This window comes from Cercospora kikuchii, assembly GCF_019650295.1.
Source record: "Cercospora kikuchii DNA, contig_00008, whole genome shotgun sequence".
NCBI classification, from domain to species: Eukaryota; Fungi; Ascomycota; class Dothideomycetes; order Mycosphaerellales; family Mycosphaerellaceae; genus Cercospora; species Cercospora kikuchii.
The window spans coordinates 2111829-2124024 of record NW_025408589.1 but is presented as its reverse complement, the minus strand read 5'-3'; the positions used below and the strand labels follow the sequence as shown (position 1 = coordinate 2124024).

The 12196-nt window shown below is 53.2% G+C and overlaps 4 protein-coding genes across 4 annotated transcripts; 3 read left to right on the top strand and 1 right to left on the bottom strand.

Annotated features, from left to right (window-relative positions):
• Positions 1-1141: 1141 nt before the first annotated feature.
• On the top strand, positions 1142-2665 carry CKM354_001200900 (uncharacterized protein; the record flags this gene model as incomplete). Its single annotated transcript, XM_044807518.1, has 1 exon — positions 1142-2665. The coding sequence occupies one exon, from the start codon at positions 1142-1144 to the stop codon at positions 2663-2665; it is 1524 nt and encodes a 507-aa protein (XP_044663453.1).
• A 2348-nt stretch (positions 2666-5013) lies between these two features.
• Positions 5014-5842, top strand: CKM354_001200800 (uncharacterized protein; the record flags this gene model as incomplete). Its single annotated transcript, XM_044807517.1, has 4 exons — positions 5014-5115; positions 5205-5305; positions 5367-5709; positions 5765-5842. The coding sequence occupies 4 exons, from the start codon at positions 5014-5016 to the stop codon at positions 5840-5842; spliced, it is 624 nt and encodes a 207-aa protein (XP_044663452.1).
• Positions 5843-6169: 327 nt separating this feature from the next.
• On the top strand, positions 6170-8357 carry CKM354_001200700 (phosphoribosylaminoimidazole carboxylase ADE2; the record flags this gene model as incomplete). The annotated part of the gene is made up of 3 exons (XM_044807516.1): positions 6170-6424; positions 6576-7611; positions 7666-8357. 3 exons carry the CDS (start codon positions 6170-6172, stop codon positions 8355-8357), a joined length of 1983 nt encoding a protein of 660 aa, XP_044663451.1.
• A 1055-nt stretch (positions 8358-9412) lies between these two features.
• CKM354_001200600 (uncharacterized protein) lies at positions 9413-11233 on the bottom strand (the record flags this gene model as incomplete). Its single annotated transcript, XM_044807515.1, has 1 exon — positions 9413-11233. The coding sequence occupies one exon, from the start codon at positions 11231-11233 to the stop codon at positions 9413-9415; it is 1821 nt and encodes a 606-aa protein (XP_044663450.1).
• Between the last annotated feature and the right edge of the window lie 963 nt (positions 11234-12196).

Below are 12196 nucleotides of genomic sequence, written 5' to 3'. Positions count from 1 at the left end.
AGAGTCACGGTGCGCTGGAACGTCGAAGTCTTGATCCTCCAGATAGAAACTTCGTGTTCCGGGGGTTCGCATGGTAGTACCAAGCGAGCTTGGCTAGCTTTTCGTAGGATCTTGCGGCTAACCGACTAGCGGACACGAATGTCGCCACTGTCGACAAATGATTGGCGCGTTGAAGGCCAAGCTGCTCGGGCTATGCCCAAATAAGGTCAGAATTCAGCGCCTTGGGATCTCGAAATAGCATCCGCCGCCGCTGACATCAGGCTACTGTCTAGTCTGCAGACGACGTGCCAGTATTCTTGCATGTTCCTGCATGATTCCAGGGGTGTGACTGGACGGTCCATCGACGACCGTGAAACGATAGCTTCGCCCGACGTGTCTCCGTGCCCATCACCTTGAATGTCTCGGTACTGCAAGTACGAGGAGGCTGGAGCGCAAACACTGTCGACTGTGTCTCACCAGCAAAGCATCACGATAGATGTCGGTGTGCATGTGAAGCCGACGTTGCCGGACGTTATTGCTTGTCGACACGATGAAGACCGTTGAAAAACGACAATGCGACGACGATCCAAAGGTAGGACCCCATCTGCGAACTGTCACAGTTCGCACATTTGACATCTGCACTTCAAATGCTCAACGTACCAAGTTTGTTCGATTGACAACGGGGAGGCAGGAACACTTCCTGGCAGGAGCTCCTCAGCCACGCAGAAGACCGAGCAGCAGAGTACCCACTCCAGTCCGCAAAAATATCATGCTGTAGTATCGCTACTGGTCGGCTAGCCTTTGTGCCTTACTTACGAAAGTCTAACCTCCGCATACCGGCTCATGATCCCACTTCTCGTGTTCTATAGCGGCCCGTATTCTTCCCACGAATGCCCCTTCAGGATGTCCCGTGCCTGAGCCCGCCCTATCAGGTCGTATCGTCGTGTACCAAGATAGCAAGCACCAGTGGGAACGAACCGAATTCTCCTACCGTCCACAGAGACTTCACCATGCATGACATCAGCCCTGCACAGTGCTGCAGTCGTGGAACTGGGATAAATATGCATGCCTCCATCCCCCAGAAGTCGATTCCTCATCAGCTCACCACAGCCTCATTGGACTCATACCACAGTCGTTCCGACAACACCTTCGTTCAGAAACAATGAAGTCCTTCGCCACTCTCGCTTTCGTTGGCGCTGTTGCCGCTCAGGCAAACTACGCTCAACCAAAGGGCTATGAGCCTCAGCCACCTACCTATGAGCAGCCTCCAACCTACGAGCAGCCTCCTACCTACGAGCAGCCTCCAACTTACCCAACGACCACAAAGGTCACTCCGCCATCTTACCCAACCACCACCTCCAAGGTCACGCCGCCAGCATATCCGACTACCACCAAGGTGACTCCTCCAGCTTACCCGACCACTACGACCGAGTCTATCCCAAGCTACCCAACCTCCACTTGCCCTGCTCCAGGCTCGTACGACAGCCAGGGCCGCTACAGCTGCAACCCAGCTCACGCATATCCAACTGGCCAAACTTGCAAGTTGATTGACGGCTGCTACTACTTGGAGTACCCAAAGACCTCTTCGGTTCCTTCTTACCCAACCAACAGCGAGACACACCCGGCTCCTTACCCAACTCCATCTTGCCCGGCTCCTGGAGACTACGATAACAAGGGCCGTTACAGCTGCAACCCAGCTCACGCATACCCAACTGGCCAGACTTGCAAGTTGATTGACGGCTGCTACTACTTGGAGTACCCAAAGACCTCTTCGGTTCCTTCTTACCCAACCAAGAGCGAGACACACCCGGCTCCTTACCCAACTCCATCTTGCCCGGCCCCTGGCGACTACGATAACAAGGGCCGCTACAGCTGCAACCCAGCTCACGCTTACCCTGCTGGCCAAACTTGCAAGCTGATTGATGGATGCTACTACCTTGAGTACCCTAAGACCACCAGCTCTCCACCAAAATATCCAACTCAGCCACCTGTCTACACGACTGAAGTCGTGACAACTGATTATACGACTTACTGCCCACAGCCGACCACTTTCACACACGGCCCATCCACCTACACCGTCACCAGCGCCACCACCATTACTCTGCCATGCAAGGGAGGATGCACAGTGACCAAGCCAGTCTACCCACACCCAACGACTGTTTACAAGAACACCACTGTCCCAGTGTACCCACACCCAACAACCGTCACTGAGACTCAGCCTCCAAAGTACACCACCAAGGTTGAGACTCAGCTCACCACCTACTGCCCTGAGCCAACGACCATTACCGTCTCCAAGAGCACTTACACGGTCACTTCCGCAACCACCCTGACTATCCCATGCGAGCACGGTTGCACCGTCACCAAGGAGATTCCTCAGCCACCAAAGACCTACGTGACCACCGTTTCCAAGCCTCAGCAGCCAACCACTGTGGAGACCCACCCAGCTCCTCCAGCTGAGACTCACCCAGCTCCACCAGCTGAGACTTACCCAGTCGCCCCACCAAAGTCTCCAGAGCAGCCACAGCAGCCTCCAGTCTACCCAACTGCACCAAAGCCAAGCACTCCTGTTGTCGCTCCATCTGCCACCACTAGCCGCCCACCAATCGCGACCTACACCGGTGCCGCTGCCCAGAAGGTTGCCAGCGGTATGGTCGCCGTCGCTGCTGCCGCTGCTTTCTTCTTGTAAGAAGCTTGCGTACTCAGCAGCATCGTCAATCTACCCCTTGACATCTCGTACAAGGTCCATTTAACTCAGTGTTCTCGTAATGAGTGCGGCGAATCAAGAAACGAAAATGTTAGAAATGAAATAGGGAATATCGGGAAGCGCGCAATTGTCATTACTACTGGATTGTACAGCACCAGAACTGGGGAAATTCGGAACATGGTAATCAAAACAATCACGGAAATATCACATTCGGAGGAGATGGAAATTGAATGTCATGGAACGAAGTTGATGACTGTATCCCGTAATTTATTTACTCCAATAGAGATTAGAGAAAGGTTTCGAGACCTCACTACTGCTCACTTCCTCACTCTCAATCGTCCTCTGTCGTTGCTATAGTTTATAGTATGGCCTTCTACACACTGTCTGCTGCTGCATTGTTTACTCGCGCAAAAATCTTGGCCTCCGTCAGAACCCGCTCAAAATCCAGCTGTGCCGCTTGTCACTCGTATTTCTGCAGCAGGATTCCCGCACTATTGAATTTGGCAGAAGGACCTTGCTAGTTTCTGCACTGCTATGTACTGTACCCACTTCACACTATCGACATGGTTCCTGACGAGAGTGGGTTGTGACCGAAGCATAAACTGTGGGTTGAAGTTGGCCACGATCGAAGATTGCCAGCCACAAAGTTCCTCCTTCTTCCGTGACTTTGCCGCTTTCCCATTCTGCCAAGACTCAAAATACGAGCGCGAGAATAGAAATGATGATGGCAGGTAAAAGAAAGCAATGTTGCTGGGGAGACGTAGCGACACGTCACGTTCGCTATACGGGCGTGCACGACATGAGCATGAATGTTCGCTTGGGCACAACATGAACATCATGGTTGTCAGGTTGTGTTGCTTCGTCTCTTGAAACACGGCGTACCAGTTCTGTGATGCTTGGCTCAAAGCATTGAGAATCGGCGCTTTCACGACCAGTTGGGTGCATGCAGATGCAAGGGATAGTAGCATGTGCGAATTGGCATTATTGAACCAGCTGCTTTGTATGACTTGGAACCAATGGCTGGCGCTAGAGTGACATCGATAGCCAATTCTGTGCACATGAGAATCAGGTTGCTTCTCCGCGAAGAGAAAAGATACCGGGAATTCATTCCTCCCCCTCGATATCCGCTCAGGACCCAGTCGGTATTCACAATCATTGGTGTCCTGCTCGAAGTCGACGAACATATCGCGCCGCGGTACTGGATCAACATTGCTGTTCTTCCAAGCATCGAATGCCGCAGTAAATTCACATCAGCGCGCAAAAAGGCCTGTTTTGCATATTGCGCTTCGCGCACAGTCCTCTGCCATTGGGCCCATGAGTCTTCCTATCGAACAGCTATGTCTCTCCATATTGCGATGCGCTGCGGTGGAAAACTACAACCCTACAAGCTGTTGGTCCATGTCGCGCGGAGCTCGATATGACTTGCGCAACAACATTATGACCATTGCCCGAACTTGTTTGCGATCCTTAAGAAGGCTGCACTACTCTGACACAAATACCAGTTTTGCCGCATCTACCAAGATGCACGTATCGTTCTCTCAGTTTTGCTGGTAAGTGGAAATGTTGCCGGCATTCGCAACAACTCCAGACTCGGAAGGACCTTGCAAGGATAATGGTTCCCACATCTTGTGCAAGATCAGAAAAGATGCAAAGTTGCTCACAGCGCGAGAAGGAGAAGATACAAATATCTGCGCGCCAGATCGTCCTGTCTTGCCAATGCCCAGATGATGCACGTATAGCTGCGAAGTGCCAAGAGTCATGCCGTGTTGTCGAATGCGCTCGACGTCCGGTTCAGGTGACAAGTAGCGTAGCCTCCATGTTGTCGGATCCTCTGCGAAAACTACCAGAAATCATGCGGTGGTAAGGTCTTGCCATAAGACCGTTCTCATCCGTTTTGCTTTTGGTCTGTTGGTATGAACCTGTGTGTACTCTCATCTTGAGTCCAGTCGTCCCATGATATTGAGCGTATTGTGAGCATGCCCCCGACATCCGGAGATCGAGCACACCTACAGTCAGGATACTGTTACTTGACGGAGTGGACGGCGTTCGAGAAGGTCGAGAGGTGATGTGGGGCAGTACCTTCCAATCGGCAGTGCCCGAAAGTTCGCCAAGCATGAATTCTTCTTCCCACTCGCAAGCGTGGATCTCGTTTGAACTTCTTCTCCCAGGGTCGAGTACCAGCAACACGCCAACACAACAGTCAAAATGGGTGTCGGTATGTCAATTAAAGAGCATGGAGGGCGTTGGAAGGATCAGATTGGGAGGTTCGGCGGCGCTTGAAGGAGCGCGACCCGGAGAGGTCATGAAAAACGCTGGCACACCTTCGCGATATGGCCGACAACGCCCTCTCATCATTCTGCTGGCACCAGGACGATTGCGCTGACTTTGATACAGATTTGGACAAGCACCACGTCAAGTCGGGTCACCGAAAGGTCCGTGAACCTTTTCCATGAGCACTCATGCCTCAGACTATGTCTGAGGATGTCTGCAAGTCTTGTGTTAACACAAAGGCGCAATATAGGCCCCGAAGTCGAACAACCCATACAAGAACCTGTTGCACAAGTTGTACAGCTTCCTTGACCGCCGCACTGAGAGCAAGTTCAATGCTACCGTGCTGAGGAGGTGCGTAAAGAGGATATGAGAAATCAGGACAATATCAGGTCAGTGGCTGACACTGGAGCAGACTGCGCATGTCGCGCATCAACAACCCACCGATCTCGCTCTCCAAGATCGTGGCTGTCACCGCCAACAAGCACAGCGGCGCTGCTCACGAGGGCAAGATCCGCGCTGTTGTTGGAACCGTCACCGACGACAACCGTCTCCTCGAGGTCCCAAAGCTCAGCATCTGCGCTCTTCGCTTCACTGCTCCAGCGCGTGCCCGCATCGAGAAGGCCGGTGGCGAGTGCCTCACCTTCGACCAGCTCGCCCTCCGCGCCCCAACCGGTTCCAACGTCGTCCTCCTCCGTGGTCCAAAGAACGCCCGTGAGGCCGTTAAGCACTTCGGCTTCGGTCCTCACACTGACAAGGTACGGCTGCCACATCGGAACAACTGGACGCTCACATTTCTGACAATTTCTACAGAAGCCATACGTCGAGAGCAAGGGCCGCAAGTTCGAGCGTGCCCGTGGTCGCAGACGGTCGCGTGGTTTCAAGGTCTAAGCCAGTCGCTAGAGTACTTCTGGTTATGGTGGGTGCAGGGAACGGTACAGGCGTTATAATCACAAATGGCGTCTTCAAAAAGAGCATGAGAGGAGCCCTACATCAGGCGTCTCCTCCGCGTTGCATGGTACAAAGAGGTGCCTCAGGCTACGCAGTTCATGAAATGACAACGAATCGATCTTGAACACCCATCACTTATTAGCTCACGTGTATGATTGTTTCTGTGAAACGGACGGACGGCTGCCGGATCTTTCGAGATCCGGCCTCCATGGTTCTGGTCGAGTGTGACCGTAAACCTTGATCGGGACCCGATGGTGCCCTCATTAGATGCGGCCGTGTCTCATTAATGATCGCTTGGACGTGGAGAAAACCTGGAGTAGTTGTCGAACATGCAATTTTGTCCCAATCGCCACTGCCTCACTCGTTGTCCCAATGCGGCAAGAATCAAACTTTCTCAGTCTAACCAAAATTTCACGTGTCACCAGCACCCGCCGTAAACTTTTCCGACACAGCCGCGCAGAGACAACATCTTCACGTCCTACATCTGAGCAGATTACACTGACTTCAGACCTTGTCGACATGGTAAGTACAGCGATCACCGTAAGGAAGAAAATTTGTCTGCGCGCTCGCAGACTCTCCACCACTCATGTGATTTGTGGTCCATCAGCGCGGCTTTGCGAGCACAGACAATCTGCACAGCAATGCCAGAGACAGTAGCTCATACTCAAGATAGGCATCAGACAAGGTCGTTGGCGTCCTCGGCGGCGGCCAACTGGGTCGCATGTTGGCAGAGGCCGCCAATTTGCTCGAGATCAAGGTCAATTTTCTGGACGCCGCCGGATCAAGTGCCAAGCAGGTCTCTGGACACGACGGACATGTCGAAGGATCTTTTAAAGACAAGGATGCCATCTCAAAACTGGCCGAGAAGTCCGATGTGGTCACAGTCGAGATTGAGCATGTCGATACTGAAATGCTCAAGGAAATCGCAGACACTGTCGACGTGCAGCCTTCTTGGCAGACAATCCGCACTATTCAGGACAAGTACGTTCAAAAGTTGCACCTGGAGAAGAATGGCGTTGCAGCAGCGCAGTTCCAGGCTCTGTCGGCTCCAACCCTTCAGGAAATGGATCGCGTAGGTACCGAGCTTGGCCTGCCATTCATGTTGAAGTCTAGGAGAGATGCCTATGATGGACGTGGAAACTTCGCCGTCAAGACGAAGACCGATTTTAGGGAGGCTCTGGACGTACTCTCCAAGAATAAGGATCTGTACGCCGAGAAATGGTGCAACTTCAAGATGGAGCTCGCAGTCATGGTCGTCAAGACCAAAGACAATGTTCTGTCTTTCCCTACAGTCGAGACGATCCACGAGGACAGCATTTGCAAATTGACCTATTGCCCAGCTCGTGGCGTCAGTCCTGAAATTGACAAGAAGGCTCAGGCATTGGCACGACAGGCAGTCGGGTGCTTCTGGGGCAAAGGTGTCTTCGGTGTGGAGATGTTCCTGACGAGGAACCACGACCTTTTGATCAACGAGATCGCACCTCGTCCTCACAATTCTGGTCACTATACCATCGAAGGCTGCCCAGTGTCTCAATATGAAGCCCACCTTCGTGCGATCTTGGATTTGCCACTTCAGCAGGAAGACTTGCAGCTTCGAGAGCCAAGCATAATGCTCAACATTCTTGGTGGAGAGTCGCCAGATTCACATCTCTTAATAGCACGCGCAGCTCTGCGCCACCGTCGCACTAAGATTCATCTCTACGGAAAAGGTATGTGCAGTATCAATCGTCCTGCGGCTTTTCGCGGCACTGACAAAACCACAGGTCAAGCACGCAAAGGCCGTAAAATGGGTCACATCACCGTCTGCGCCCCCACAATGCAAGAAGCCGAGCAAATCATCCAGCCCATGATCGATCTCGTAGACGAAGGCAAACCCCAAATCAACCGCCGAGCCTCCGTAATGTACGGCGCTCCACAGGAAAAACCAGCAGAGAAACCCCTCGTAGCGATAGTAATGGGCTCTGACTCCGACCTCCCCGTCCTGCAACCCGGTCTCGCAATCCTCAACAAATTCTCTATCCCGTACACAACCCGCATAACCTCCGCCCACCGCACTCCATCCTGGATGGCCGAATTCGCCTCTGGCGCCGCGGCTTCTGGCCTCAAAGTCATCATCGCAGCTGCAGGTGGTGCGGCTCATTTGCCGGGCATGACAGCAGCTTACACCTCGCTGCCCGTCATCGGTGTTCCAGTCAAGCCTACTATTGGTGATGGCATGGATTCTCTTCTGAGCATTTGTAACATGCCGCGAGGTGTACCAGTGGCCACAGTCTCCATCAACAACTCCGTCAATGCAGCTCTGCTTGCAGCTCGCATTATCGGGTCGGCGGATTTGAAGGTCAGAGATGTGGTGGAGAAGTACATGAAAGACTCGGAGAAGGAGGTTCGGGAGAAGGATCTGAAACTGGTGGAAATCGGAGCGGAGAAGTATGCAACTGAGATTTTGAAGAAGTGAGCAGTTGAGTAGGACGGGTAATTAATCATTGCAATGGAATTGGGTATCATCGACGAATTTCTCTCTCTGACTCGTTTGTTCACTGCAAGCTCACTCTCCACCAGAACATTAAATTTCGAAAGGCAGTCAACCAATCTCGTGGGCCCATCCCATTCCAATGGGATGAAAGAATGTTGAGGCAAACGTCTGCAGACAGTCTTGACATATTCAACGCCCTACAAAGTCCATACCTCCCTTCCAAACCCTCCAATCTTATCGAGGCCCACATCTCCCGAACCCCATCCAGAAAAGCTGCTGAAGGCCGAACTATTCTCTCTCCTTCTCCGAACATCTTCCATCCCGTCCACTGCCCTCAGGCCTCGAATGATAAAACCCTACCAAGCCCTAAAGATCCCAACATCAGAAACGAGCAACCCCAGCACATCCATCACAGTCCTAGATCATCAAGAGCCCAATCTGGCCGAATTTCGTTCGAGCGCCTTTTACAATACGGGCACAGATATCGTCAAGACATGGCGCCTTTCTGCCCTGATTCCGCATAAGTTCCGCATCGAGTTGATCATCAAGCCATAACTAAACAGAGAACAATAATCCCGCCATAGATCCAGGAACGAGAGCACGAGGAGAAGGTGAAGAAGAGAAAAAAAACAGATCTCGACATCATCATCATCACAAAAGAGGTTGGCTTCGCAAGCCGAACCTATAAGGTTATATGGTGTTATCTATCATCCATATCCTATCCTAGTCGTAGCATCAGATGGTATCGTTATGCGTTTCCATACTCAAGAACAGAACAAGAGATAGCAAACAAGTGTGTACATGTCAACCATGAAATTTGTCGCTTCCATAAGAACGCTCACTCAAGAAAGAAAAAATGGTTGTCATGTATCGCGATACAGAAGTGGCAAAAGTGTAAGCAAAGCAGAGAGGAGAGAGGGACGCTGTTTCAGTCCTCTCGATATGGGTATTCTAGATCCGAAGTGGAAAAAGTGTTGTTCGCCTGGCCATTTATTCCAGGCTGAGGTCTCTCAAACAGATTCATGGAACGGTATCGCTCAGACTTCTCCCCAAGCGCCCAGCGCAGAAGACAAAGCCTGACCGCTGTGGATGCTGCCTGCGCTCCCACCAATATCCCAATAATGTCTTGAGCTTCCGCTCTTGGTATGTCGACTTCGCTTGGTACTTTGGCTGGCACAGCTGCTGTCTCCCGTCCGCTTCCTGGCGAGCTGCTCCATGTGGTGTTTCTTGAGCATAGACTCTCGGCGTCGAGCATGGACTGCTTGGAGTTGTGCCCGTTCGAGAGCTCGCTCGGCGGCTTTTGACACGAGTGGATGTTGTTGTCGGATGATCTCCTTACGGCGCTCGCTTTCGGGTGATGTGCCCATGGCAGTGTTTACTGTGCCTGTCGTGGCCCAGGACGCTGGCAAAGGACCAATACTGTCAGCGGCACTCGGTTGAGGCCCCGGTTGCGCATTTGAGAAGCGGTTCTTCAGGTATGAGAAAACCATCTTCACGTCGACGTCTCGCTCCCAGTACTCTCGTTCCTTCTGAAGCTTGCCGTTCTCTTCCTCATCTGTGAGCTCATCGGGTTCTTCTTCGATACCCCATAATGATGTATCGGCAGGTTCTGTGACTGGTGTGAGTGGCGATTGCGGAACAGTGGGTGCAAAGGCGTTGTCGATGGGAGCTTTGCCTTTTCGTGCTTTCTCCTCCCGTCGGCGTTGTCGCAATGATGGCTGGCGCGGGATATTTCGTGGAAGTCCAGCGTACTCAATTTCTTGTTCCTGTGCATTCTTGTATGTGCTGAACGCTGACCCATCAGCTTCGGCGAGTGTGTTGACGAGAATACCAAGCTCGCGTGCAATGCGGTCGAGGAGTTTGACCTCCCATGCTGGGTCTGAATCATGGAAAGAAACACGAGATTCCTTTCGAGCTCTCGTGGCAAGAGGTGAAGAGTCCCTCGGTGTTGGTGACGCATCATCGGCCAATTGTTCGCCAAATATGACAGACAGAGTGGCGTCATCGAGGCCGATGAGGTCTTGGATCACCTTGCGTGTAATCCTTCGCCACCACGACTCGCTCTGTGGCGCCGGTTCTGTCTTTGTGCTCCCTGTTGCGTCGGTCATGACTGAGTCTTGCCGTGAGAAGACTCTGGACAAGGCCTCATCCTGCAGCTGTGAACGCACTTCACTAGCGCTCGTGGCGGTCGTCATTCGACTGAGCCGTCTTCTTCTCCGTCTTGTCTCGCGCTCAATCTCCTCCAGCACGGCCTTGCTTTGGTCTAATCGCCACTTCTCGATGCGAGCTGTGCGGTCATCCTCAGCGCTGATTTCCTGCTCCACCTCCAGCTCATCCAATTTCCGCTGCACACTGCTTCGTCGTCGAACATGTTTACTACTCCGTCGGTGAGGGTTGTATCGTTCAAACTGCCAGAGATGTTCTTGCAAATCGACACCGGAGGGGAAGGTGCCGAAGCCATCGTGCGTCGGCAAGACTGTCCCGCCACTGTGATCGAGGTTGGACGGCCCCGCAAACGGGTTGTGAAAGGCATGAAGGCCATCGTCGAGACTGTCCAGTTCGTCGGCTTCTGTACCGAGACATGTCCCACTATCGTCGGGATTATTTTCCGACTTGATATGTGTCTCCAATGACGCGATGTCGGACAGGGTGCGGTGTGTTGCTGTGCGTGGCGTTCGCGATGTGCCCGTTGCGCTCTGTTCGTCGGATTGAGGTTGGAAGAGGATCCATTCTTGCGAGTCTTCGATGGTTCGGCGTGTCGCTGGCGATGTCGGGGCGGGTATGCGTTGCTGTGGGGTGTAGTCGATGGAGAGCTGGCGCGCTGGTCGCGGTCGCTGCTGGGGCTGCTGGAACGCCATGGCAGCTGATAAGCGCGATAAGGCGCGCGACGGGGTGGTGGTGGATGTCGGTGTCGTGGCGCGGTGTTGCAATGGCAGCAACGATGGTCAGAGTGGGCAAAAAATGATCTCGTGGGTTGGCAGCAAGTCACGCGCCGCTCGAAGGGAGAAGTAGCGGCATGCGGCAGTGGTGAGGTGCTTGCGAGCTTGGAGAGGATAAGTGCCCAGCTGGGTCAGGATCGACCGATAGCAGGTGATGGACAGAAGCAAGACCGCAGCCCCGCCGGTAGTGTACCGCCTCGTGCGATGTCGTCTTCGTGGACTTCGTAGCAATAGCACCCGTTGTCGCGCGAGGGCTAGGTGCAATGATATGATGGTATTGCGCTAAAAGGACAAGAATGATGTGCTCCCAGGACAGGCGGTGGGATGGCGGCCGGGTTGGGTCGCTGGACGAAGATAGCGCTAAGACGTCTATCGTGTTTCGTGGACAGCAAGGCCAGGTCTGCACGCTTGTTTGGCTGCGCGAGAGGACAGAGCTGCCGGATATGCTTTGCTGTCGCTGTCCAGCCTATCGTGAGCTCGCCCGACGTTCCTTGTTTCACGACAACTCTGCAGCTGTTCCCGTTGCCCCTTGCGGACTCGTCAACAAAGAAGTGTGCGGTATGATTCAGGCTGATGCTTTGGCGGATATCAAGAAAAGGAGGCTCGCAAGCCCGAGTTTCATCATTCCACATCACCGCTCTCTCGCGCGTGCATCACTGCTTCGGCGGCGGCAGTGTTGCGGCTTGTTGTGTACACCACGCCGCCAGCAGTCATCGCGTGTCTGTGAGGACCACATGGTGCAGCTGGCCATCAGCCTCTTCCTTGCTCCCGCCAAAGCTGCCAGGTTCATACCATTTTTCCGCCGACGCCTATCAGTTTTCCTTCCATGACGCATTACATTCGACATTGCACGACGCACTCTGCACTCCATTGCATGGCGCA